The sequence below is a fragment of the Xiphophorus hellerii genome, chromosome 10 (assembly GCF_003331165.1).
Source record: "Xiphophorus hellerii strain 12219 chromosome 10, Xiphophorus_hellerii-4.1, whole genome shotgun sequence".
Lineage (NCBI taxonomy): Eukaryota > Metazoa > Chordata > Actinopteri > Cyprinodontiformes > Poeciliidae > Xiphophorus > Xiphophorus hellerii.
In genome coordinates, this window is record NC_045681.1 from 434,907 (window position 1) to 460,904 (window position 25,998).

General features: G+C 42.3%; 1 protein-coding gene across 4 annotated transcripts; it reads left to right on the forward strand.

The window, feature by feature from the left end:
* Window positions 1–3,170: 3,170 nt before the first annotated feature.
* Window positions 3,171–25,147, forward strand: rhbdf1b (rhomboid 5 homolog 1b (Drosophila)). 4 transcript variants are annotated; one of them, XM_032575049.1, is made up of 20 exons: window positions 3,171–3,483; window positions 9,928–10,138; window positions 10,231–10,361; window positions 11,772–11,918; window positions 13,837–14,056; window positions 14,871–15,077; window positions 17,384–17,503; window positions 18,446–18,582; window positions 18,665–18,895; window positions 18,972–19,083; window positions 19,158–19,232; window positions 19,605–19,766; window positions 19,840–19,940; window positions 20,315–20,378; window positions 20,474–20,568; window positions 20,688–20,763; window positions 21,293–21,393; window positions 21,477–21,630; window positions 22,584–22,807; window positions 22,879–25,147. In XM_032575049.1, exons 2-20 carry the CDS (start codon window positions 9,941–9,943, stop codon window positions 23,072–23,074), a joined length of 2,751 nt encoding a protein of 916 aa, XP_032430940.1. In that variant the 5' UTR covers window positions 3,171–3,483; window positions 9,928–9,940; the 3' UTR covers window positions 23,075–25,147. The 4 variants fall into 4 exon arrangements, with proteins under 4 accessions (XP_032430940.1, XP_032430937.1, XP_032430938.1 ...); XM_032575046.1 differs by lacking the exon at window positions 3,171–3,483 and adding an exon at window positions 9,085–9,197 and having other exon boundaries at window positions 22,879–24,792; XM_032575047.1 differs by lacking the exon at window positions 3,171–3,483 and adding an exon at window positions 9,085–9,197 and having other exon boundaries at window positions 13,837–13,945; window positions 22,879–23,248.
* The last annotated feature ends 851 nt before the right edge of the window (window positions 25,148–25,998 follow it).

Below are 25,998 nucleotides of genomic sequence, written 5' to 3' on the forward strand. Positions count from 1 at the left end.
GGCATGGGGGACAAAAGAGTTCTTAAATCTATTGGTCCGGCACTTGGGAAGCAGCAGTCTGTCACTGAACCGGCTCCTCTGGCTGCTGATGACGGCGTGTAGAGGGTGGCTGCTATCGTTCATGATGTCCAGCAGTTTGTTCAGTGTCCTCGCCTCTGCCACCGTCACCAGAGAGTCCAGCTTCATGCCGACCACAGAGCCGGCACGCCTGGTCAGTTTGTCCAGTCTGGACGTGTCCTTCTTGGATATGCTGCCTCCCCAGCACACCACGGTGTAGAAGAGGACACTGGCAATCACAGACTGGTAGAACATCCAGAGCAGTTTGCTGCAGATGTTAAAGGACCGCAGTCTCCTCAGGAAGTACATCCTGCTCTGCACTTTCCCATACAGAAAGCATAACAACATTGTTCTAATTATTTTCTAATTTAAAATTATGGGGAAAGTATATTTTTATGTGGTGAACTGCTGGGGCTTATGGCTTTTTATTCTTTTCAAATATGTAACCAAATATGTTTCTTAGATAAAAATCCTTCCATTTATGATTATTTTCTTTTCTGCTTGTTAGCTTGCCTGCACTGTAACATATTGTTTTTATATTGATAATAACCTAAGAGACTGCAGATGAAAACTGGCATTGATGGCTAACTGGCATATTTTGTAATGAGCATTTTGCTTTTGAAATAAATAAACATTCATCTTGTCAACACTTGACAACAACAAAAGACACTAAGACGTCAACATATTCATCTTTTAAATAAAACATAAGCATGTTTTTATTTTAAAGATGTTATTAAAACATCTTTTAATAACTTTAAATGTCAAAGTAAGGAAATTTTAACTCCATTGAGAGAAACAAACATAAACACTGTTGAACAGATAAAGTTGTCCATCTGCAGGGTGGAGCGTGTGAAGCATCTGATAACACTGAGGATCTTCGCTCTGTCCGACCAGCTGACCCCATGCTCGGTTCAAACTCCTGCAACTTTCAGACTTTGGATTAAACATAACCCAGCAGGTTTTACAGTGTAGACTGGTGCCCCAAAATGAGCAGAACATCAGCAACTTTTCAGGAAATGCATCAAAGCAGAAAAATATATTTTATTTTTCTTGTTTTCTGCTGTTCGCTAACAATAAATTTGCTGTACTAATGTTGAGTTCATCAGTTTCCCTGTTTTCTGACTTGAAAACCAGTTTTTAATGAAATGTGTTTGAGTTTTTCCCAGGAGAAGCTGCGGGTGGGAGAGAGAGATCATCTCCCGCCCCACCCTGACGTCACTCCGCAGCAGATATGAAAGAATAAAAACATTTTTCTGTTCAGTTGTTAAATAAAGTCTGAGTTCATCGCCTGAACTCAGAATCCCAGCTGTGAACTGGAGAGATTCCTCTGAGCGCAGATTGTAACTTTAGCCAGTTTAATAATAATTCAGGTTAAATGAAAAAAAAAAAATAAAAATAATTTTAAAAAAGGAATTAATTTTTCAAAGTCATGTTTCACCATCTTATTCATTCATCTATAAATGTCACAGTTTCAGACTAAAGCTAAGCATTTAGCTTTGAGCTAACCAAAAATCCAAATTCACGTGCCATTAACCGGAAGTGGACTGCCAAAATAAAAGACGAGTCTACCGAATCGCTTCGTGTCTCCTCTTTATCATCGTTTTGTCCTCTTTACTTGTTTCTTGAACAACATTTCATCTTTAAACCGGATGACAGTTTTAAAGGCAGTGCAGATGTTTACCAGCAGCAGAGATATACGCTCTCGATACAGCTTTTATTTTGATAGTCCACTTCCGTTTGAATTCCGAATGAATAACATGATGAAATTATGTCTTTGAAAAATTAACCCCATTTTTCTCTCATAAGAGGCTAAATAAGCCAAACTGTTGCGGTTCGTTCTTGACTGTTAGCTAACAGTTAGCTAGCAGCAGCTAGCCTGGCTTTACAACGGACTGACCTGGAATCCACTGGGAGAATTTGGTGCTTCATAAAAATACATACAGGACACTGCAAACTGATAATTGTGGGATATTATGTGCCATAAATAGGGAGAATTTTCTTCTATGGCATCAAATTCCATATAAAAATGTATTTATTACTGTAAAAGTTTGAAAAAAAAAAGTTCTTTCTCATCCTTCCAGGGACCCAGATGGATAATATTTGCCATTTAAAGTTCAAAGGTCAAACACACAAGCCTCAACCCAAACTGTTCCCACCGTTATACTTTAATTGAACCATTTCACTTTAGCACAGGAGTGGGCAGTCCTGGTCCTGGAGGGCCGCTGTCCTGCAACTCTTACACGTCTCCCTGGTCCAACAGCTGAATCTCCTCCTAGTGCAGTCAGGTTCTGCAGAGTCCTGCTGACGACATCATTATTTGACTCAGGTGTGTTGAAGTAGAGATACATCTAAAAGTTGCAGGAGACTTTTAGGCCCTCCAGGCCTGCGTTAATCTGAACCTCTGTGACGGATTCAATTAGATTATTTTTCAAAAGATGCTATATTCAGCCACTAGAGGGCAGCAGAGCTAACATAAGGGACTTTCTCGCATTGTTGCATAGAAACACTTTTACAACTAAATGGTCAGCATAAGCGTACAACAGCTGGTTATTGTTGTAGATTTTAAAAAGGGGAGCTCAGGAAAAAACGGGGACATTTCTGAGCCCGAGAAGGCAAAAACTGTCAACTTTTGTAAGTCAGAAAATTTCCAAAAGTAAAAAATCTTTGACTTTACGAACTCCGAAAATTTCCAAGTTATTTCTAGGGAATTTATGAGATTAATTTCAAAATGTACTGCAATCTACAATGGCCTTAATAAACACCACTCACATTACAAACAACTCAAGTATTTCTCTATCCACTTCATAAATCATATTTTATGTTTTCCACACTAAAACAAATCGTCTGCCTCCGGTTAACGCTGTGAATTTTGATTTCTTTTTACATATTTGCAGAAACATCAACATTTTCTCACTTTGTTTATTGTATAAATAATGTTGCAACAAACAATGAACTGAGTCTGTATGGGGGAATTTTTCTTGAATCTCACTTTCAGACTGAAAATGTGTGGATTATGGCAGAAAAATTCCCCCTTAAGTCTATTTTTAATAACGTTCTGCATACATTCTGGATCGCCTCCATTTTGCCTGCAGCTTCCTTGTTTGGCCGCTAGGTGCCGCTGGAGGAGCGGCCACCGTCTCCTCCAGCGGCGGCCAGCTGTGCAGCTCCAGCGGGGGGAGGACCGAACTTAGACCGAAACTCCGAGGCACCAGAGAGCCGAGCAGCTCCGAGGAGTCCAGACGTTTCTGCCCGCTTCTTCGTTGGTTTTATTTCCAGCTTTCAGCGCGCGCTTGAAAGCAGCAGCCGTCCTCGCGCTCCTCGTGATGAGGCCGGAGGAGCGTCTGAAGTGACCGCCAGGTGTTCGCGCCTCACCGGTGGAGGACTTCCGGCCCGGACCGGTGGACCAGAACCGGACTCAGCACGAAGGTGAGCGGGGAGAGTCGCTCCTCACCTCCTGGGTGGGGGTGGGCCCGCGCTGGGTGGAGGCTTTTCCACAGCTGGAGGCGCTGTAAGAGATCTGATAGGGACAGGTGTGTGTGTGTGTGTGTGTGTGTGTGTGTGTGGGTGTGTGTCTGACTCTCCATCCCGGGTTTTTGGATGATATGGATCTGTAAAGGCTGCTCTGCCCCTCTGAGGCCATTTGACCTCTGACCTTTTTACTCAAGGATTTGTATGTAACTTCCTGTTTGGGAAGATGAGAGGAAGCGGAGACATCTGGCCGACACACAAACACCTGGACCAGCTGCAGTAACTGTACATTCACATAGAAAGTGATTTAAACCTGGAAGTTGAATTCTGGACTTCCTGTCATGCAGGATCCCAGCTGGTTTTGGGTTTTTCACTTTTTTGTGTTTCTTAGTATTTAGTTGTTCATGAGTTTAGGTTGTTCTTTCCTCTGTTAGAGCCCCGGCTGCTTCCTGTTGCTAATCGGCCAGATGGAGCTGAAGCAGCTTCGGGTGAAACTGTTTGGTAGAACTGGGTCTGGTGTGACACTGTGAAGCATCTCCTGGCTGCTGTGGGGTACGGTGGGGGATTGGTGATGCTGTGGGCCTGTTTCTCCACTCAGGGAACTTTGTTCAGCTCTTCTAAAAACACAATCATTAAATAAGAGCACGAAACTATCTGAGTCGATCCAAAACAGACAGGAAACGGACCTCAGATCCGAACCACACAGAAACTGTTTTTACTCTACTTACTATTAAAGGTTGGATTTTCATAGACAGAAGATGTTTCTGTATTTAAGGGGCAGTTTGATGTCAAATCAACATTTTTATATTTTTCCCTCATCAGAATCAAACCTGCAGTGTTGCTTCAATTCTTTATTGTTTGAGAAATCCTTTAGTCTCCATGGCAACCATTCAGTTGTTAAAACGCCTGGGTGGACCTAGCCCCGCCTTCGAGGCGCAGCTCCTCCCCCTCTCAGCTCCTCCAGACTAGCCAGCAGCAATTAGCAACCAGTTCATTATAGGAGCTGCTGCTCAGAGCAACGCTGGTAAAAATGTTAAAGAGTTAATAGAGGAGCCATGTTGGGATGACTTCCTGGAGGCGGAGCTTCAGAAACAGCAGGAGTTCTTAAAGAGACAGAGGCCCAATTTCAAGGAGTTAAATTAGAAAGTAAAATTTATTTTAAGTCATATATATATATATATATATGTTTATATACATATATATATATATGAATTAATTATGCTACAAAATGACACTTTGTGCCTGGAAAACATAAAATTCTGCCCCTTTAAGATAAACGATGACTTCATCTGACTGAACCTGATGCAGTTTTTTCTAATGAAAGTTTCTCCTTGAAATGTTAAAATCTGAAGCCGATTTATTTAACGCTCACAATCAGATAACATTCTCAGGTTTACATGAGTTAATTATTCAGGAAGTAAAAGCATTAGATAAACTTTGAGAGATAATAAATAAACAACACTCACATTACAAACAACTCAAGTATAATCCATAATCCTTAGTAATCCCATTATAATCCCATAATAATCCCAGGGAAGATTGAGACAGATTTACAGTTCTGATTTATGTCAAAAACAGAAGCTGAACTGCAGCAGGAAGCTGATTGAATCCAAAACCACGGTGTGAAAACGTTGCAGCGTTCTGTTGCAGCGTTCTGTTGCAGCGTTCTGTTGCATGTCCTCCCCTTCGCTTGGTCTGGCGCGTTCTGCGAGTTCCAACAGGCTGTGGGAGGAAGTGCCGCGCTGCAGAGTGGAGAACCGGTTTGGGTCGGCAGCAGGTTTCTGATGAGTCGGTCTGCCAGCGGCTCGGTTTCTCTCAGCGCCGCTTTTTTCTGGTTTCTGAATCAGGAAAACTTTCCTCTTGTTTCCGCCTCAGTGAAGGTTTTGATCTGACTGCAGCTCATCATGTTGTGGCAGTAAAACCTTTAATGATGGTGATTATTTCCCAACTTCTCCCACTTTTATTGCAGCGTTTTGTTGTTAAATTATGTAATATTTGGTGTTGCTAATGTTACCAAACCCGAGGCGCCGGGCTGCCAGAGAACCACAACAAGAACAAACAAAGTCCTTAAAATACAGAGTCCCAAGTTTTTACTATGAAAGACACAAAAATATTTGTCTTTCCTTTTAAGTTTTTTTATTGGCTTTCTGATAAACTAAACATGCAAAATTGTATTTTAGTTTACTGCATTATTATAGAACAAGAAGTTTTGGTGTATTAATGAAAACAGATTCCAACTCTGATAAACGTTCTAAATTAAAGTATAAAATATATAAAAATGCTTTGTTTAAATTTGTAACTGTTGGCAGTGATGGTGCAGAATCTGATGCTGCAGAATCAGATGCTGCAGAAACTGGTGCTGCAGAAACTGCAGCTTGTCATCCACTCAGAGAGCAAATGATGGAGATTTGATCTGATCCCCAGAGATCTACATGAGGATTTCTTTAATCCGTCTCTCGTCTCTTTCATTTTTTACTCTTTTTTTCTGTCGTCATCAAATCCTAAATTAAATTTCTTCAGACTTAAATAAAAAACACATAAAAAGGAAATATATGCAAGTTGTGAAAGAACAAAACTGGATACATGAAGCAAGATTACACATAGTTTTTATTTTATAGGTGTGATTAATGAAAAACCAGCAGGTATTTTCCATCCTGCTGATCTCTGGAGCTGAACGTCTCTCTGATTGTCTCAGCTCAGTGGTTTCCTCTGAGCAGCAGAAGATCTTTGTAAAGATCGTCAGTAATAAAATTGCGCTGCATAAATCATAAGAAATCCGATGCGACAGCTAATCCAGCAGCGCTTCGCTTTCACACGGTGGGAACTACGTCTAACTTTTTCGTCACTTAGAAAAGAAGCTCAAAGAAAGTTAAGCTCCGTTGACGTGATGTTAGCAAAGTTAGCTGTAAGAGACACATTAGCATTTATGATGAAAAAAAAAAGTCACTCCCTGCCTGAATTATTGTGTGGAGGTTTTGACTATAGTGATGAGACATTCACGACCGATCCGAGTCTTCTGAAGTGCTCTTTACTAAGAAGATAGGACTGGAGCAGGGCCGGCCTAAGGCATAAGCAAACCAAGCAGCCGCTTAGGGCCCCAGGGCCACCAAGGGGCCCCTCAGTAGAGCTGATTTTTTTTTTTTTTTGTAATAATTTCTATGTCATTATAATAACAAAAACACACAATTTCATTATGAAGTGATTTGTTTTTACAATAACATATATGGTAATGTATGTAGAAATTATTATTTTATGGATAAAATGAAAAATAAGTTGCTCTCCGGGCCCCCTGGTGGCCGCGGTAGGTACCGCACGCTTCGCCGGTAACGAGCTGCCGAGCAGAACATCCAAAGGTCCAAAGCTCCGGTCAGAAGTTAAGTTAGCAAAACTATGTCTCAGAAAAGGACTGAACCTCCAGGGAGGGAGAAAAGAAAGAGGAAGAATAGAAAAAGCCAAGATAAAGGTTTGTTTTAATATGTCTTGCTAATGTAATGTAAAAGATTAGTAAAGCTGCTAACAGAACATTAGCTTGATAGCGACCTGGACCGGTCCAGTTCAGCAGCCAAACATTTATGCTAGAGTTTAAACTTTAAATGAGTTGATTCTCATGGTGGCTCTGGATATTTCTGAGCTATTTTGGCTTCAAACCATCTTTAATAAGAATAATTAAAACTTGTCAATGTTTGACGTTGTTAGCTAAATGTTTTTCCGTCAGGCTACAAGCTGCTACATGATGAGCTGCTCTATGTTGTTTGCTGCTGAGCAAAATCATTTAGTGGCTAAAAACATTATTTTTACATCAACTTCTAAGTTATGAGAAACTTCTGTTAAAATCATTTGAAGGCTCAGAATCAGTCCGGTACCGGTACCGGTCCACTTTCTCAGAGAAGAAAGACTCACCTGGTGTAAATAAAATTTTTAGCTATTGGAGTAATGCTTAAGAGAAATTAATTTCGTATGCGTGTAGAGCTGCAGCTGGGTGTGTGTGTGTGTGTGTGTGGGTGTGTGTGTGTGTGTGTGTGACGTCCACGTAAACATGCAACCCAACGGCGGCAACATGTTGCTGGATCAACAGATGCGTTCAGTTTGTTTCCATGATCTCATTGAAGGTTTTCCTGTTTTCTTCTTCTGCTGATTTTCTGTTGCATCTTTTCAGTTTTGTCTTCTTCTCTGTCCTCCTTCCTGCAGACATCTTTGACAGAGTTCAGCTCTTTGTCATGTTGAGGTTTGCAGCAGGAAGTGACACGTCTCTGTGTCACTTCCTGTTCAGACCAGCTGTGTGTATCTGGGTCAGGTTTCCATACATGCATCACTCTGACTGTGGAAACTCAAACTTTGCTTTACGTCACGCTGCAGCCCAGCCCTCTGCTTATAACTCCTCTTATTATTATTATTATTATTATTTTATGACAGTGGCAGAGATCTAGGAGCTCTGGATTACTTTATCTGCTGTTCTGTTGAGTCCGTCCTCAGCTGATTGGTTCAGAGGAAGCAGAAGATTCGGTCCTTCGCTCTGATTGGTTCCCACGGCTAAGCTGCTTTTTCATCCACGTCTCCGAGTTATGAACAAAAAATCACCTTTAAGCTCCTGAATTTATTCTCATGCATTTGAAACAGATTCTCAGAGTTTCAGCCGACAAGTTTTTAAATCTGATTTACTGCCAACATGTTTGATAAAGATGGTCAGTTTTGTCTGACTGGGCAACTAAACTAAACCAAACTAAACTAAACCAAACTAAATTAAACTAAACTAAACATCAGGTCTGATTATTTTATCTTCCAGATGTTTCTGTAATGTGGATGAACAATGATCAGGATGAAAAGTTAAAATCTGTTTTACACACTGAAGTGTGTAAAGTTTTCACTCGGTGCGTTAAGCAGCAGCATGGCAGGTCAGAGGTCAGAGGTCATCTTCAGCCTTTCTTTGTTTTTCTCTGTTTCAGTTTCTCTGATCAGACGAAGCATCAGGCTGCAGATTTATTTGTGTTTGTTAGCATAAAGCAGCTGAAACATGGAGGAAACACGCAGTGTGTGTGTGTGTCTGTGTGTGTGTGGGGGTGTGTGTGTGTGTGTGTGTGTCGGCTCTAACATCTGGCAGGCGGGTGGGGGAGGGGGGCCTCGGCAGCAATAGTATAATTCATTTTAATCTGCTCCAGTCCTTCTGGTTACATAACGGTTGGATGAACTTTGCTCTGATTGGACGGTTTTATGTATTTAATAAAAAGACATTTAAAGTGTAAAAGCAAAATAAAGAGTCTCTTTCTTGTAAATATTTCTGTGCTGTTCATAAAGAGGCAGAATTAGTTCAGATGAATGTTTGGATCTGGACGCTTTGACTGCTGAATATTTTTTATTTGCAGATAAATTAATTGTTCAGGTTTGTATTTTCGTCATTTGAAACCTTGAACCTCATCATATCTGTAAATGTTTTCTGGTTTAGCCTCGTCTCTTCCTCTGGGCTCTGATGAGCGGACGGCGGTTCTGGTCCGGTCCGGGCTCGGTCTGAGCCAGCGGACCGGGTCATGTGACGTTCAGGGATTACAGATTATAATCTGACTGTCATGAAGCCCAGAGAGGAAGAACTGAGCTGGACAGAGGAGGAAGGACTGGCGACGGCGAAGGATTTCTGAGTCCATTTTGGTTCTGATGGAGAATCAGAAAGGCTGCAGCTGGTGAGAGTGTGTGTGTGTGTGTGTGAGAGAGAGTGTGAGGGGGTGTGTGTGTGTGTGTGAGAGTGTGGTGTGTGTGTGAGAGAGGGTGTGGGGGTGTGTGTGTGTGAGAGTGTGTGTGTGTGTGTGAGAGTGTGTGTGTGTGCGTGTGTGAGGGTGTGTGTGTGTGTGTGTGAGAGAGTGTGAGAGTGTGTGTGTGAGAGAGTGTGTGTGTGTGTGTGTTCATGCTTTAGTTCCTACTTCCTGTTTCAGCAAATCAGTTTTTTCTCTTTATGCATCAAAATAAATCAAATTTCTGCAGATATTTTTTCTTTTGCTTCTTTTTAACATCTAATTTTCATTCCTGATCATTTCCAGTCGTTACAGTTTTAATCATGGCAGCAAACATGAACATGCATAATATCTGTCATGATGTCATCACGTGGTTCTGGTGCTGCAGGACCGACCGACCAATCAGACTCTGACTCATAATCACCTTCACTAGGAATAAAATTGAGCTGCATTTTAGTTTTATTTTGACCTTTATGTCTGTTTTCTATTTGTTTCCTTTTATTATCCATATTGTGTTTTAATTATGGTTTTATATCTGTGGTTGTGATTTGCAGTGCCGCTGCCAGTCTCTCTGGAAATATTTATTAAAATCCTTGAAGCGACAGCGGCACAAACTAACATTTTTGCTATAAAGCATTTAAACTGAAATTGTTAAATTTTGTATTTTCTGCTGGTTTTCCAGCTGGCCGTCCAAGATGGAGGCGGAAAACCCGGATGGGGCGGGAAGCAGAACCAACAGCTTCCAAAGGAAGAAACCGCCGTGGCTGAAGCTGGACATCCCGACCATCCAGCTGACGCCGGACGAGCCGCCACAGGCCGCCACGCCGCATGTTGGGCCACATGTTGCTGCAGTCAGACGCAGCAACGAGGCGCAAGACAAAAACGAATTCCAGGTAGAGAAACAGGGAACTTTACCTGGGATCCAGCTGATCCAGCGTCTTATGCTGTGTGTGTGGGTGTGGGGGTGTGTGTGTGTGTGTTGCAGCCAGTGAAGCGAGTGCGGAGTGTGAGCATGCCCGGGGAAAATCCACACACACACTCTGCTGCCATGGAAACGTCCAACGTCTACCTCAAACCTCCAGCGGAGAAAATGGCCGTCATGCAGTCCATCAAGAGGTCAGACACACACACACACACACACGCACACACACACACACGCACACTCACCCACACACACACACACACCCACACGCACACACACACACACACACACACACACCTTCATCTCAGATCACCTGCTTGCTGCTCCTCTTCCTCTTGCTTCTTCAGGGCTAAACTGATTATTATTTAGTCATTAATTATTTTATTGATTATTTTCTGATGATTAATCAGTAAAAATATCACATTCTGCAGATTTGTCATTTTTATCAGTATAATAATAATAATTATTATTATTTCATTTTCCTGGCACCAAGGTGGGAGAAAAATAAAAGGTAAACAGAATCAACAGAATGAAGGATAAAGTAAAACCTGATTATATTTAGATTTTATCTGAATAATAAAATTCTGGATGATATCAAAGTTTTCCATCTGTTGGTTCTTTAGCCACTGCAGACGTTTTATACCTTAGAACTACAATAAAAATGCAAATAAAAAATGTGATTAATTTTTTAAATAATGTTTTTTTATTGCCTAAAAGTGAGTAACATGGTTTCCTTAGTGAAAGTTTGATCTTCTGTGACAAACGATGAAGCTGCAGATTAAAATCCTTCTAACATCAACATGAGAATCAATAGTGGAGCTGATCTGGTGATTATTGTTTATAGATTAATAATTGATAGGAAAAGGTGATGAATAGAGATTTTTTCAGGTGACGCTAAAACTGAACTAGAGGAGTTCTGGTACATTTATGTTTTTAATTTTATCTTACATGCAAAATGTTTTTGTTCAATTCTGGTTTCATTTTTGCTCCAATTAAAAATTAATAAATCCCTAAATTATTAGAGTATTATTTAAATAATCGATTCAGTCCCTTTCCTCTCTGTTGAATCTCAGTAATCAGTTTTTTCTCTCTTCCTGTTTCTGATTGCCTGATTTAACACTTCCTCTTCCTGTCTGCTGTCCTTCCTCTTCCTGTCTGCTGTCCTTCCTCTTCCTGTCTGCTGTCCTTCCTCTTCCTGCCTGCTGTCCTTCCTCTTCCTGTCTGCTGTCCTTCCTCTTCCTGTCTGCTGTCCTTCCTCTTCCTGCCTGCTGTCCTTCCTCTTTCTGCCTGCTGTCCTTCCTCTTCCTGCCTGCTGTCCTTCCTCTTTCTGCCTGCTGTCCTTCCTCTTTCTGCCTGCTGTCCTTCCTCTTCCTGTCTGCTGTCCTTCCTCTTCCTGCCTGCTGTCCTTCCTCTTCCTGCCTGCTGTCCTTCCTCTTTCTGCCTGCTGTCCTTCCTCTTTCTGCCTGCTGTCCTTCCTCTTCCTGTCTGCTGTCCTTCCTCTTCCTGCCTGCTGTCCTTCCTCTTCCTGTCTGCTGTCCTTCCTCTTCCTGCCTGCTGTCCTTCCTCTTTCTGTCTGCTGTCCTTCCTCTTCCTGCTGAGTGAAGTGAGAAGCGGGTTCACTTCGACCGCCTGAACACCGTCCCTCCAAAGGGCCAGCGCCGCGCCAGGACGGCGTCGACCGGCCGCCGGCGCTCCTGCGTTCCTAAAATTCTGGCCCGGCGCCGCTCGTCTATCCCCAAACAGATCATCAGGTACCGGTGGGAACCGGTTTGGGTCGGTCTGAGGCTGACATGGAGGGGGTGCGCTGCTCAGGTGGAGAAAACAGGAAGCCATGCGTTGCCATAGCGATATGACCATTCTTCTTTCTGCTGTGTTTATTTAAATTCTGAGTTTGGATGATTTTATTTCCGTCACTGTGAAACTTTAAGACCAGAATATTTGATTTTACTGTTAGGATTTTTCCTGACTCGGTTCCAACTGAGCGTCAAATCAAACTGAGCTTCGTCTCGATCTGGAATAAAGGAGCAAACGTTCCCTACAAACGTTCCCTACAAACGTTCCCTACAAACGTTCCCTAAGCAGAACCCAGAACTCTTCCTCAGCCTCTTCTTCTGGTTTTTCCAAAGTTCTTCCAGAAACATTCTTGTCTGCAGGAGGAGCCCGCAGCACTACTCCTCCCTGTCATGTTCAGCCTTAAAAGGTGCTGCTGCTGTCCATGATGACGGATGAGTGTTTATGTAGGAACGTTCAGCTCTGTAAACACTCCTCTTCCTCCTGATGAAGCACAGCCTGCCCTCGTTTTTATTTATTACTCTGATCTACAGCAGCGTTTCCAAACTTTTCCATTTCCATCTGCAAACCCACACAAGATGCAGCAAAATATGTAAGAAACTTCAGAATGTTTTTCTCCCAGTTATCATCAGTTTATTCTAAACACAAACATTCATTCAGAGTGAATGAATGAATGAATGAATTCATACCTCCTGATTCCAGGACGCTTTTCTGCAGCTGGAATCTTCATACAGCTGCTTTCTGCTCACAAACTTTTCCATTTTGTTTCCACTAGTTGGTACGCTAGTTGGTACACTAGTTGCTATGCTAGTTGCTACGCTAGTTGCTACACTAGTTGCTATGCTAGTTGCTATGCTAGCTATGCTCGCTGGAGGAGAAAAGCAGCATGACGAGTTCGACTGGCAGCCAATCAGAAAGATGAGAAGTTTTTCTAAAAATGATGGAAAACAGATTAGATTTTATTAAGAAAAATGATCATTAAAAATTTACGATGCGCTCCATTTAAAGGGACAGAGGGAAACGTTAGAGAGGACCTGAGCCAGAACTGAACAGTTCCTGAACTGTTCATCTGACTCTTTACTATCAGATCATTTGATCTTCATCAGAATTGCAGCTTTTAGTGATGAAGCTGAACGGTTCAGTTTCTCCTGCTGGTTTCTTCCTCATTCCTGACATTCAGCTCCTCTTCTTCACCTTTCTGCTTTTCTCTGTGGAAAAAGACAAAAAAACATCTAATTCTGTTTAATGAAATGATCTGCAGCCACAGATGAAATGATGAAGTGATGAAATGATGTAACTTTATAGTTTTTTTATTCACATTGTTCACAAGTTTTTTCTTCATGTTAAAAACATAAAACTGAAAATATTTATTTGGATTTTATGGAATCAACCAACAGAAAGATGTGAAGGAGAACAAGAGTTACCAATCTGACCTCTTCTGCAGAACTGGTTTCCAGTCAGAGTAACTGGTTTCTTCCTTTATTCATCCATCTTCAGCTCTGGGTTCGGCTCGGTTCACTGGTTCTGTAAAGAACCTCTGAACCAGAACCAGAACCTCTGAACCGGACTCAGACTAAATGATGTGTTTCTCTGGATTTTTTCATACTTTCTGGTATCTAAAACGCCTGGGTGGACCTAGCCCCGCCTTCGAGCCTCAGCTCCTCCCCCCACTCAGCTCCTTCCGACTAGCCAGCAGCAGTTAGCAAACAGCTGGTTCTTTTAAATCCTGTTTGACATATAAAGCATTTTTATAAGTGAAGGTAAAACAGTTCATGGATATTTTACATCTTAAAATGTAAATCTGAACTCTGACCCTGAATTCTTATGGTGCTAACAAACATGTTTGTTTTGGTTCTGATGGCGCCTGTCCTGCTGCAGGGGGACGGCTGATTGGTTCGGCGTGAGTAAGGACGGCGACGGCGGCCAGCGCTGGAGGAGGCGGAGCCTGCAGCACTGCAGCCAGCTGTTCGGGGGCCTGAAGGCCCAGGTGACGCTGCTCAGCCTGGACAGCGTGTCCCTGTCCAGCACCGACCCCCACCCCGACCCCACCCCCAAACCCTGCCCGCCCCCACGCTGCCACCGCTACGGGATGCAGCGGGTAGGCTAGCTGCTAGCTGCTCAGGACGCAGGAAAGAACCGGAGAAACATTCCCTTTTCTCTCCCTTCGTTTCTTCGTTCCTCATCACATTTTCAGTTCCTGGTGTAAAAACGTTTTGACTAAAGAAATTTCAAGTTCAAATGACACGAAGCTTTCCTTTCTTTATTTTTCACTAAAGTGCAAAAAGGATAAAAATTTTCTAGGGCTGTCAAAATGAACCTAATCATTTATGTTCTTTTTGCGACTTTAATTCTTTTAGTTTGTACTATGAACTGTAATGTAATTAAACTATGAAATGTAATTAAAAACAAAAACATGACTGATAAAGACTTCATGTTTTCCATTTTAAGAAATTTTTAATTTGTGTTTTTTTTAAGTGTCTCATCTTTCAAACTAAATTAGTCCATTCTTAAATTATAATGGCGGGCCCTAAACGGCCCCCGCGCCGCGTGTTGGATACCTGTAGCCTGCAACAGGGTTCAACTGATTCAGGACTGAAGAGAAAACAGAAATAGTTTGATTTTAAAAAACAACACTGATTAGTAGAAATGTTTCCACTAATGAGCTGAGGGTTTTACAAACGTGATACTTGGACTAGACCGTACCTGATGAGCTGATGGTCTGAGTTTTATCACGATAAAGTGGAAAACATAAAAGAAAAATGACACAAAAATGAATTTCCTTTTCCATTTAAATATTCAAACTTTACAACTTTTAGATTCCCAAAATAATCCGCCGCAGCGACATTTGATGTGCGTGTTTTGTGTGTGTGTGTTTCATGTGGGGGTGTGTGTGTGTGTGCGTGTGTGTGCAGGTCGTGGACCCCCTGGCTCGCGGTCGGGCCTTCCGGATGGGGGATGACCTGGACGGACCTGGCGCCCCTCAGACGCCGCTCACCCCAGGCTCCGCCTCCCTCTGCTCCTTCTCCAGCTCACGCTCCGCCCTCAACAGGTTGCCACGGCGACGCAAGCGGGAGTCCGTGGCCGTCATGAGCATCAAGGCTGCCGCGGCGCTGATGAAGGTTTGGTTTCTGTCCGTTTACATTTACAGAGTAAAAAATATTCAGTGATTTTAATGTTACTAATGAAAAACTGAGTTTAAAATTAAATTAAATCAAATCTGATGAAATGTAACTCAGGTTGATTATTTTCACCAACTAATTAAAGTCTGAGGCCGTTTTTTTTTTTTTATGGGTGTCAGAGTAAAAGGGGCCACCTTATACAAACACACCACACTTTTCAGATTTGTGCTTGTAGGTTTTTGGTATTTTCACCGTTTGTATTATTATTATTCACAGCTTCATGTTCAGCTGGTCCAGGCAGAGAAACCATAAACTATCTGAAGGTTGTGGGTTTGACTCCTGCTGCCAATCAATAAATCAATATATCAGATATTGGTGAATGTTACAGAATATTTCAGAGTTTGATGAATTTATTCTGATTTCAGGGCCACAATTCAATTCAAAAACGATTTTTAATTTAGAAATAATTGTTTTATTGAAATAGTTCAGAGATTCTGAATAAATTATGACTAATGAGAGAAAAGCCTTCATAAACATTTATTTTAAACTATTTTATTAGGTTCCATAATGTATCAGTTTATTTTAAATCAGTTTACATAGAAACAAAAATAGGTTTTACATTAAACTCTGTAACTTAAATGACCAATATTGGCTTTTATGCAAATGAAAAATGATCAACGAATAATTCGAGATACATAAAATACATAAAGGGGGCAAAACAAACAGGATGTAAACAAGTTCAACTTATACGCATTTTAACATTTATTTCATATAAAGGCTTGGAGATATTAATGCACTGTTCTAGTTATAGATATATAGAAAATACTGAAAGTTAAAACTAAATTAACAGGAATAATAATTGATTAGATGATGTAAAGATGAGTTCAAAGCCAGAGGTCAGTTAAAATGATCAGATTTTACTCTTTATGTCTGAATCAAATGAACATTTTATTCTATGAACTACTGACAGGTCTCCAAAATTAAGAGCAAAAATTTATTATTTAAATGGTCAAAATATCGAAAAAGATGCAGCGCTTTCAGGCCTCAAGTAATGCAAAGAAAAAAATTATATTCATTTAGAAACAACAAAACTAAAGTTTAAACTCAGGAAATCAATATTTGGTGAAAAACCAGGAAGTTTTCAGTGCAGCAGTTCATTTTTCCCAGAGCTGTATATCATACATTATTCTTTTGTTTGCTTTACATTTATTTTAGTTTGAATTTTAATGAACTATGTTCAATAAAGTCCAACTCAAATTTTTGAGCATTCTGAATCAATTCCAGTGAATGAGGCTCTGCTGTTGCAGACGTTGCATAAATATTCATTTATTCAGGACAAAAATATAAACATTAGTTTGTTTTTGTAACATGATCAAATGTGATAAAGTTAAAAGTTTTATAAATTCTTCGTTAAAACTCTGGATTTTAAGATTTGGAAATGAAATTTCTTTGTTTTCTGCTATAACTGCTCCTCTTCCGCCGTTTTAAAGCCATCAGTCATTTACACACACACACACACACACACACCCTCGCCCTGCGCTCTCCTTCCTCTCATGTGGGAAATTATCCAGATTCGCCTCAATTTCTATTTATTTGTTTAATATTTATCACAGCCCATAGCGACACAGTGTGGCTTCATCTAAAATGACAGCAGCAAGTACTGGGGAAAAGTTAGCCGTCCGGTTTGTAGACTCCAGTAGAGAACGGACCTGATGATGTCATTAACCCATCGGTGAAGAGATGGAGACCTCCATGGGTGAAAAATATATCAAAAGATGAATATTTTTGAAGTAATTATGAGTTTTGGCGAATCACAAACAGCAATTTTTTAGGTGATAGGAAAATTGCAACATATTTAGGCAACATGTTCAACTAGTCCTGTATCCCTTTAAATGTTAATATTTTAATAATATTAATAAATACAGCTACAGTTTTACTAGATAGAGCTCGGTTTTGATTGTTGGTCATTTAGGAAATGAAAATAAATTGATGATCAGAGTTTGAAGTTTATTGAAACCTTTTCTCATCCAGAAACAAACCTGAGCCATAATGCTGCCACCACCGTGTTTCCTGAGGGCTAGCACCGTTCTGTTCCTGTCTTTAAATGGGACACTTTTTATTTAAATCTAATTTTTCCATCAAATTAGATGCTAATCCAGGAATTTTATTTAAGTTTTTTCAAACACAAACTCTGAATAATTGTTTGTTTTGACTGATTTTTTAACGTCGGTCTCAGATCCTGTTCCGGGCTGGTCCTGTTCTGGTTCTGACCCGGCGTCCTGACTGGGTTCTATTGTTGATTTCAGGGTCGGACGGCTGCTGAGGGCGGCGCTGGGAGGCGGAGGCGGAGCTTCATGCCTCCGAGTTTCTATGACGACGACACGACGGATTTCCCGGACGAGTTGGACACTTCGTTCTTCAGCAGAGTGAGGAAACGCCGTTTATTTAAAAATGTGAAGAATAATAATATAAAGTAGTATTATTTGATGTTGATTGGATCTCACACTCAGTTGTTGGATTTTCATATGGAGACTCGGCGATAAATCGATTATTAAATAATAAATGTTTTGGTTTTCAAAGATTTAATTTAGAAAATCTGGATTTTATCCCACCAATCTGCTCTTTGGGCTTCTGTAGTGATGTCATCGCTCAGGGCGGCCATCTTGTTTTGTTAAGTGTTCTGTTAATCTGGACTTTCAGGTCAGTGAGTGTTGTGGTCAGGATAAGACTGATTAATTTTAAAGTCGTAATATTAGGAGGATAAATTAGTAACTTTATGGGAACTGCTTCACAAAAATGAGTCAATTAAATGATGGATGTTGATCATTTTGTGACGCTGGCATCCGTTTTACAGGTAAAGAAAAGTTTCATGTTTTTACACGCCAGCATCAAAATGTCACCAGGAATTTCAATTGATTTTCCAAATAACTGAGTTTGTTTAGAAGAAAACTGAACTGATCAAATCAGACCCTGATAACTAATACAAACTTTTTTTCTTTAAAACAAAACGTTTGAGACGTTCTGCTGGTAAAATTGTGTCTTTATTCTGCTAATATCACAACTTTATTTTTGTAATTAAACAAAAATTCTCCTAGCTTTTCCCTGATACTCCGTCTTCTGAGGATTGAGATAAAATCCACTTTTTGAAAATTATAATAATTTTTTTAGGAAAGAAAGTGAAGAAAAGGGACAAGTGCTGCGAATTAGCTGTTGCTATGGCACTATGACGTAAACATGGGACTGCTGTTTTGTTCAGTTTGTCTATGTCTGTATGTCTGTCCCTACCAAATAAACCAATTAAATTAAATTAAAAAATCAATGAAATCTGATTTGGTATGAAATAAATGAGAAACTTTTTTCCGCTGCAGGAAGAGACGTCCAGCTACGCCGACGACGTGTTTGAGACGCCGTCAGAGACCGACCTGCAGCCCGGCGCCGAGAGAGGAAACGCTCTGACAGGAAGTGCTCTGGACCGGACCAAGCTGGAGCGGACTCACCTGATGTTGTGGGCGGAGTTTTGAACACGAGTGTGACCTCACAGGTAAACCGGAGCGTTACCATGACTACTCCTTCCTCCCTCTCCACAGGCCGCTGGAGCGAGGCTGGCGGAAGGCGAAGGACGGCGCGCCGCCGCAGCGGGAGGCGGCGAGCGGGCCGCAGCGGCGCGGGCGCAGGATCTCGGCGCCGGTCCAGAAGCTGTTCGCCCGGGACAAGAGGCCGTATGGACTGGGCATGGTGGGCCGGCTCACCAACCGGACCTACCGCCAGCGCCTGGACAGCTTCGTCCAGAAACAGATCCAAGACATGGATGACCACAGGCACGACCTCTGCTCGACCTCTGCTCCGGGTTCAAAGGTCAGCCGGCTCTGTGACTCGTCATGTTTTCTTCTTCAGGCCTTTCTTCAGCTACTGGATCACCTTCGTCCACCTGCTGGTCACCGTCCTGTCCGTCTCCATCTACGGCATCGCACCGATCGGGTTCACGCAACACGAGACCGTCGACTCTGTGAGCCGGATTATAATCTGTAATCTGTTCCATAATCCTTCTCCTCTGAATGTTTCACCTTCCATTCAATCCAGGTGCTGAGAAATAAGGGAGTTTATGAAAACGTGAAGTTTGTGCAGCAGCAGAACTTCTGGGTCGGTCCGAGCTCGGTAAGAACCAAACCACTGAATCGCTTTCAGAAACTGTAACAAAACAATTACAATATTTTGATAAACGCTTAAAGAAATAATTATATTAACAGGAGAGAAGATAACAAATGTTAAAGTTGCTGAACAAATATTAGAAATAAAAAAATTTGCAGTAGCAAAGAATTCTGAAAAATTCAAGTAAGATTATTTAAAGTGAACATGAATATAACAAACATTTTATTCTGAACATTTTGAAGAGGAAACAGACCGACTGTAAAATTCACTTTCATGTTAATAGTTCAGATCTGTAAGGCAAACAGTTAATTCATTTCTTCCTGCAGAGAACATCTTTGAAGATTATTTAAAGTTTTTATTTCTGCCGCTGTCCTGCAGGAGGCGCTGATCCACCTGGGGGCAAAGTTTTCTCCTTGCATGCGTCAAGATGAAGAGATCCAGCAGCTGATTGAGGAGACGAAGGCGAGAGAACGACAATCCGGCTGCTGCGTTCGGAACGACCGCTCCGGCTGCCTGCAGACGCTGCAGGAGGAATGTTCGGTGGGTGGAAGAACTCCGCCATGCTCTCAGGTTCCCTCAGACTAAAGCTGAACTGAACTGTGTCTGTCTGCAGAACACCCTGGCAGTTTGGGTGAAGTGGCCTCAACACGCCAGCGCTCCATATTTAGAGGGGAAACAACGGCAGCACGGCTCAGTCTGCCACCAGGACCCCAGGTGACCCAGAACAGAACAGTGTCGGCAGTTCTTAGCATTTGGACCCAAAGGTTTCTGAGTTTTGTTGCTCTGGAGGCCAGCAGTAAACTAAAGGATGAAATCATCAGTCAAAACTTCTGGACTGATGAAAACCCAAACCTTCCCTCAGCACAAAGCACGGCGGTGTAGGAATGAGGCTTTGGGCCTGTGTGACCTTCACAAACCGGGCCGGTACTCCTCCACAGTTAGATAGAAAACTGCAGCGTTTGTGTTTTTGGGATGGTTCTGTTTCATCTGCAGGATGTGTTTTATTTTTACACCTCAGAACGTCGAAGCTGAAGTTCAACATGTTGACAGATTGACTGTAACCTTCACTGTTTCTGCTCAACGCGCAGAATCTGCCAAGAACCCGCTTCAGTTTCACCGCATGAGTGGAGCGACGACATCACACAGTGGCCGGTATGACCAGCGCATTTATGATTATTATTATTATTATTATTATTATGATTATTATTATGTCTGCTTCTGCCTCCTGGTTCTGGTCGGTCCTGTAGATCTGCACTAAGCTGGACTCTGGGAACCACACCAACCTGCCTCACATCGACTGCAGCATCACGGGTCGGCCCTGCTGCATCGGCACCAAGGGACGGTGAGAACCCGACCAGAACAGAACCTTCTGGATCCAGAACACGGTTCCTTAAAACCAAACACAGCGATGGCTTCAGGATGTTTGTTAACTGGAGGTAAAACAGGAATTGTTTGTTTCAGATGTGAAATCACGTCCAGAGAATACTGCGACTTCATGCACGGATACTTCCATGAGGAAGCTACGCTCTGCTCACAGGTACCAGAAAAAACTCCACCATCTGTTCCACCTCCAGCTGCTGTGGTTCTGACCCAAACCAACCTGTTCCCCTCCTGGCCTGTGGGGGCGCTGCACCAAGAACCACTGAAGGAAACGACACAAAAACCTCTGAAGACACTGAGAGCAACTTCCTTCTTCTCCAGATGGAAACAAGATGGAGGCGTCAGATTTTTCTCTTTAGTCTTTGGCTGAAGACCAGGAGCCATTTCTGCTGCTAGCGCTAGGCTAACATGTTAGCTTTGGTTGTAGTTACCCAGAATGCCCTGCGCTGTAGTCCACTTCCTGCTTTTGGAGCGATCTCTGGTCCGCTTGGCGTTCACATTCAAACTGAACCCAGACTGAGGTTTGGAGGACCAGAGGTCAGAGGTCGATTAGCGTTTACACCTCACCAACGGACCAGACTTTGACTAGGCAAACGGACTGGAGCTAGAATAAAGTAGATTTTCAGCAGTGTCACAGGGGGCGGGGCTTCATGGTCGACACCTGATGATGTCACTGTGTCTTCCAGGTGGCCTGTATGGACGATGTCTGCGGCCTGCTGCCGTTCCTCAACCCACAGATCCCAGATCAGTTCTCCCGCCTCTGGCTGTCTCTCTTCCTGCATGCCGGGTCGGTCAGCTTCTTCCTGTAGCTGCAGCGCCGCCAGCTGGTGGCGCTGCAGGCTGACTGCGGTGTCTCCTGTGTGTCTGCAGCGTCCTGCACTGCCTGGTCTCGGTGTTTTTCCAGATGTCGGTTCTCAGGGATTTGGAGAAGTTGGCCGGCTGGCTCCGGATCTCCATCATCTACCTGCTGAGCGGCGTCACAGGAAACCTGGCGTCCGCCATCTTCCTGCCCTACAGAGCAGAGGTACGGCAGCCTGGCAGAGACACGCTGGCTCACACGTCTTACGCTCTGCCTTCATGTTTCTCACATTAAATCCACCAACTGGAGGTTTTGTTGGGATTTCATCCCAAAGACAAACAGCAGAAAATGTTAAACTTTCTCCACCGTTTCTGTTCAATCCTTTGTATAAAAAAAGCAAAAAAAAACAATCAAAATTGTAGCTGGTTCTATTCTGTCATATTCAGCCTGAATTCAAAGTCCAGATAAAATCACTTTTATCTACCAAAATGGCGCCACTGGGTGCGATGACATCACTCTGAACTACAGCAACCCAAGGAGACAATTGGTGGAAAATATTCGCTTTTTTTTTTAAAGTGTAACCCAGGCTTTCCCTCTTTAACCCTGCAGCTGCTGGAAGACACCCGATGGACTCTGCGTTGTGTTTGTGTGAGGGTGGGATGTGTTCCGTGCAGGAGAGGAATCAGACAGGCGGCTCGTCGTTGTGGGGAGACTTTGGCGCGTTTATTTCGTTCACCTTACAGGCAGTAAACACACTGTCAGCATTCAATCGTTTTTCTTTTTTACAAAATAATCAAACATCACCAAAACAAAATGTAATTTATACTTAACAGGCAAACTGAACAAACAGAAATGGATCGGTATATTAATATACTGTAGATTTTACACCGAGCTAGCAGAGCTGCTGCTTACCTTACAGGCAGTAAACACACTGTAAAGAGTACGGCAGTTCGCGCGCAAAAATCCCCTGCGGTACGGTGTCCCCGGCAGGACAAACATGTTAGAATTGTGGCAGTGCCAGCAATTACAGAAAACAACAGCACCCTCTTTTGGAACATTTATGCACTGCTTTACAAAAGCAAACATTTTATTCATTGGTAGATCAGATTTATCGACCAGCCCTACCCAACCCTACAGAGGGATCTACTTCCTGTTTCCTCTTCCTGTTTCCTCTCCAGGTGGGTCCCGCCGGCAGCCAGTTCGGCATCCTGGCCTGCCTCTTCGTGGAGCTTTTCCAGAGCTGGCAGATCCTGGAGCGGCCGTGGCGAGCGTTCACCAAGCTCGCCGCCATCTCCGTCTTCTTCTTCTCCTTCGGTCTGCTGCCGTGGATAGACAACTTCGCCCATGTCTGCGGCTTCCTGTCGGGCTTCTTCCTGTCCTTCGCCTTCCTGCCGTACATCAGGTGGGTCAGCGGAGCGAAACCAAAAGGATCCAGGATCCGTTCCGTCTGTAAACATCCACTTCCTGTTTCAGCTTCGGCCGCTCCGATTCGTACAGGAAGCGGCTCCAGATCTGCGGCTTCCTGCTGGTCTTCCTGGGTCTGTTCGCCGCGCTGGCCGTCCTCTTCTACGTTTACCCGCTCAAATGCGACTGGTGCGAGTTCCTCACCTGCGTCCCGGTCACAGACAAATTCTGTGAGAAGTACGACCTGAACGCACACCTGCTCTGAGCGTCAGAACCGGGTCTGGGCGTCAGAACCGGGTCTGATAACTGCTTCCTGGTGGCGCCGCAGGAACCTTCTGGAACAAATGCATCACTTCTGGATCAGGAAGGACCAGAGGTCGGCGGATCAGAACCGCTGCAGGGAGAAAGAAAATTTGCGCCAAAAACACTTTAAAAATTTGAGATTAATCTCAGAAATTTTGGGGGGGAAAATGTGAAATTTCTGAGAATTTTCCCTGTTTTTTCTGGAACATTTCTGTGATTAATCTCAAAGTTTCAGTTTTTTTCTAGCAAATTTTCAACATCGCAAAATCAGAAATTTCCAACTTTCTAAAATTTGAGTGTTTTGTTGACACTTTGAATTTTCAAACTCAAATTTCCACGTTTTTCTAGAAAACGTGGGTTCACACCTGAACACAAGGAGCAAAGTTAACCTGTCGGAGAAATGGTTGTTTTTACTGTAAAGCTGACGTCACAGCGCCCCCCAGCGGCCAGACGGAACATGACACGCGGCCGGAGTTGACCCGTTCTGATGAAACGTGCCTTGGCTTCATCCTCCACAGACTCACTTCCTGCCTGGAAATCCTCTGAGTGGCTGAGTTATGATTCAGTTACAGCCTTTTATACACTTTGTTTATGAATGAAACGTTTTTATATCCGGTGGTAAAACTTCATCCTGTGAATGAAGCACTTAAAGCTGAATTACTGTCAAATCTGTTAAAATAGTTGGGTTTTTTTCATGTTTTATTAAATATTGTAGCGTTTTAGCTACTTTTCAGCTGAGCTGGACTCGTCCTGTTCGTTTCTCACTAACAGCTGAACATTTTGGTTCAACCAACAAACTAAATACAGGATCAGGATCACTGATACCGATACACCGATACAGTTTGTTAAGTTTGATACACATCAAACTTCTGACCATCAGGTGTTTTTCTGGGTTTTTTTATTATTTTTCTATAGGAAATAATTTAATACATTAACATGATAAACTGAAACAATAGAGAAACAAACTTGTGTGCATTTTCTTTTAGTAAAACGTGCAAAAAATCAGAACTGATTTGATCCAAAATACTGGAACTATTAATCGATACTGGCGAGGTAAGATCAATGCTTCAGTTTTAGATTATTTGATTTATTGCAGTTTCTCAGTCATATCTGATATTGTCCAAATTCTGCCTGAAGTTTGAACAAAAATTATGTAAAGAAAAAAAATCATCTGAAGTCTGATGATTTTTTAGCTTTATTATATTTATTACCAAAGTATTGATATCAACACTGGCCCTTTGTATCGGATCAATACTAAATATTTAGCATCACTATTAATATTCATGTCTCCAGTCCAACTTCATCAGACAAACTAAAGTTTTTTCTCTGTCTGCAGAGTTAAATTAAGCAATAATGACATTGTTCCTTTTTTCATTTCCTTAAACTTTACAGATTTTATGTTTCTTTCATGTAAAACAAAATAAATGTTCATTCCTTCGATGACCGCTAGATGGCGCCAGTGGAGTATTTCTGGGTAAAAACCTGCAACCTTTGGATGAAGGTTCTGTTGATTAAATCAGGTTTTCTAAAGTCATCAACCAGAAAACATGTTGGTTCTTCCTGGCTCAGTGACCACACACACACACACACACACACACACACACACACACACACACACACACACACACTGACAGCATTGCTCTGGATAAAAACACCTGAAGCAGAAAAGCAGCAAAGAGGTGAAAAAAGTTTATTAAATGTTTGAGATTCTGGTCAAATTTATTTTCTCAGTTGATAAAAATAGAAATCAGATGAAGAATCTTTGACCAGATGATTTGGGTGAATATTAAATAATTTATCATTTTGCTCATCCTGCTGCAGGAGGCCATTGATATCAGCGACAGCCTCTTGTTACTTTAAATAGGCCATCTAAGTTAAATGAGCTTGAATAAGGTAGCTGTAGCTACATTTTAGCATCGTTAGAGATAAGCTAAGCTAGCAGATGTTCTGGTTCTGCTCTGAATTATTTCATTTTTAACGTATTTCTAATATTGTATAAAAAATGTTTAAGTGACTGAATAAAAAATCTGCAGAATGTGGCAATATTTTTATTTGATTAATCGATTAATACCTTCCTGTTTCCTGCCTTCATCTTCATGAGGAATCATCTCTCCTCCTCTTCCTCTCGTTCCTCCTCATTCACATCTCATCACTCTGTTTAGTTTTAGTTTTAGTTTTAGTTTGGGGGTTGAACCCGGGCTGTGGGGTTCCTCAGGGAGCGGATGCTGGACGTGGAGGAGTCGTGTTTACCTGAAACGGGACCCTGCCAGCTGGCCAACAGCCCCTCTCTATTCACTGCAACTCACACACACACACACACACTCAGATCCATCAGCAGCCTCGCTGTCAGGTGAAGTGTGTGTGTGTGGTATTTAGACACGTGTGTGTGACGGATCCGTGGCGTACACCTGCCTGATGAGCCGCCGTGGCAGAGTAACGTTATACCCCCCCCATTCTCCCAGTGGGGTCCCATACACCATCTGGGCTGACACTGACAGACCCCCCCTCACACACACACACACACACACAGATTAAGGTTTATTCGGCTCCTCAGTGAGAATTTTGTGTCATTTTCCTGCTTATAGAATAATAAAACATCACATCACACTTATTATTTTAACTAAATTAAGAAGACAAATAAATAAAATAGTACATTTTAGTAATACATAATGGATGTTATTCATTGTAGATCCAAAGTTTTAAAGGGCCAGTATCATTTAAAATCTATTTTTTAATCTTTTCATCATCATATATTCATGTTTTTCCTGCAGTGTTGCTTCGATTCTTTCATGTTTGAGAAATCCTTTTGTCTCCATGGCAACCATTCAGCTGTTAAAACGCCTGAGAAGACCTAGCCCCGCCTTCGAGGCGCAGCTCCTCCCCCTC

What these genes read in the sequence shown, in the direction of transcription:
- rhbdf1b (XM_032575046.1), top strand. Translation starts at nt 9,172, where the DNA reads ATGGAGAATCAGAAAGGCTGCAGCTG. An exon ending in AACACGAGACCGTCGACTCT is followed by an intron (nt 19,084 to 19,157) that starts GTGAGCCGGATT and finishes CATTCAATCCAG; the next exon opens with GTGCTGAGAAATAAGGGAGT. An exon ending in TCCTGCCCTACAGAGCAGAG is followed by an intron (nt 21,631 to 22,583) that starts GTACGGCAGCCT and finishes TTTCCTCTCCAG; the next exon opens with GTGGGTCCCGCCGGCAGCCA.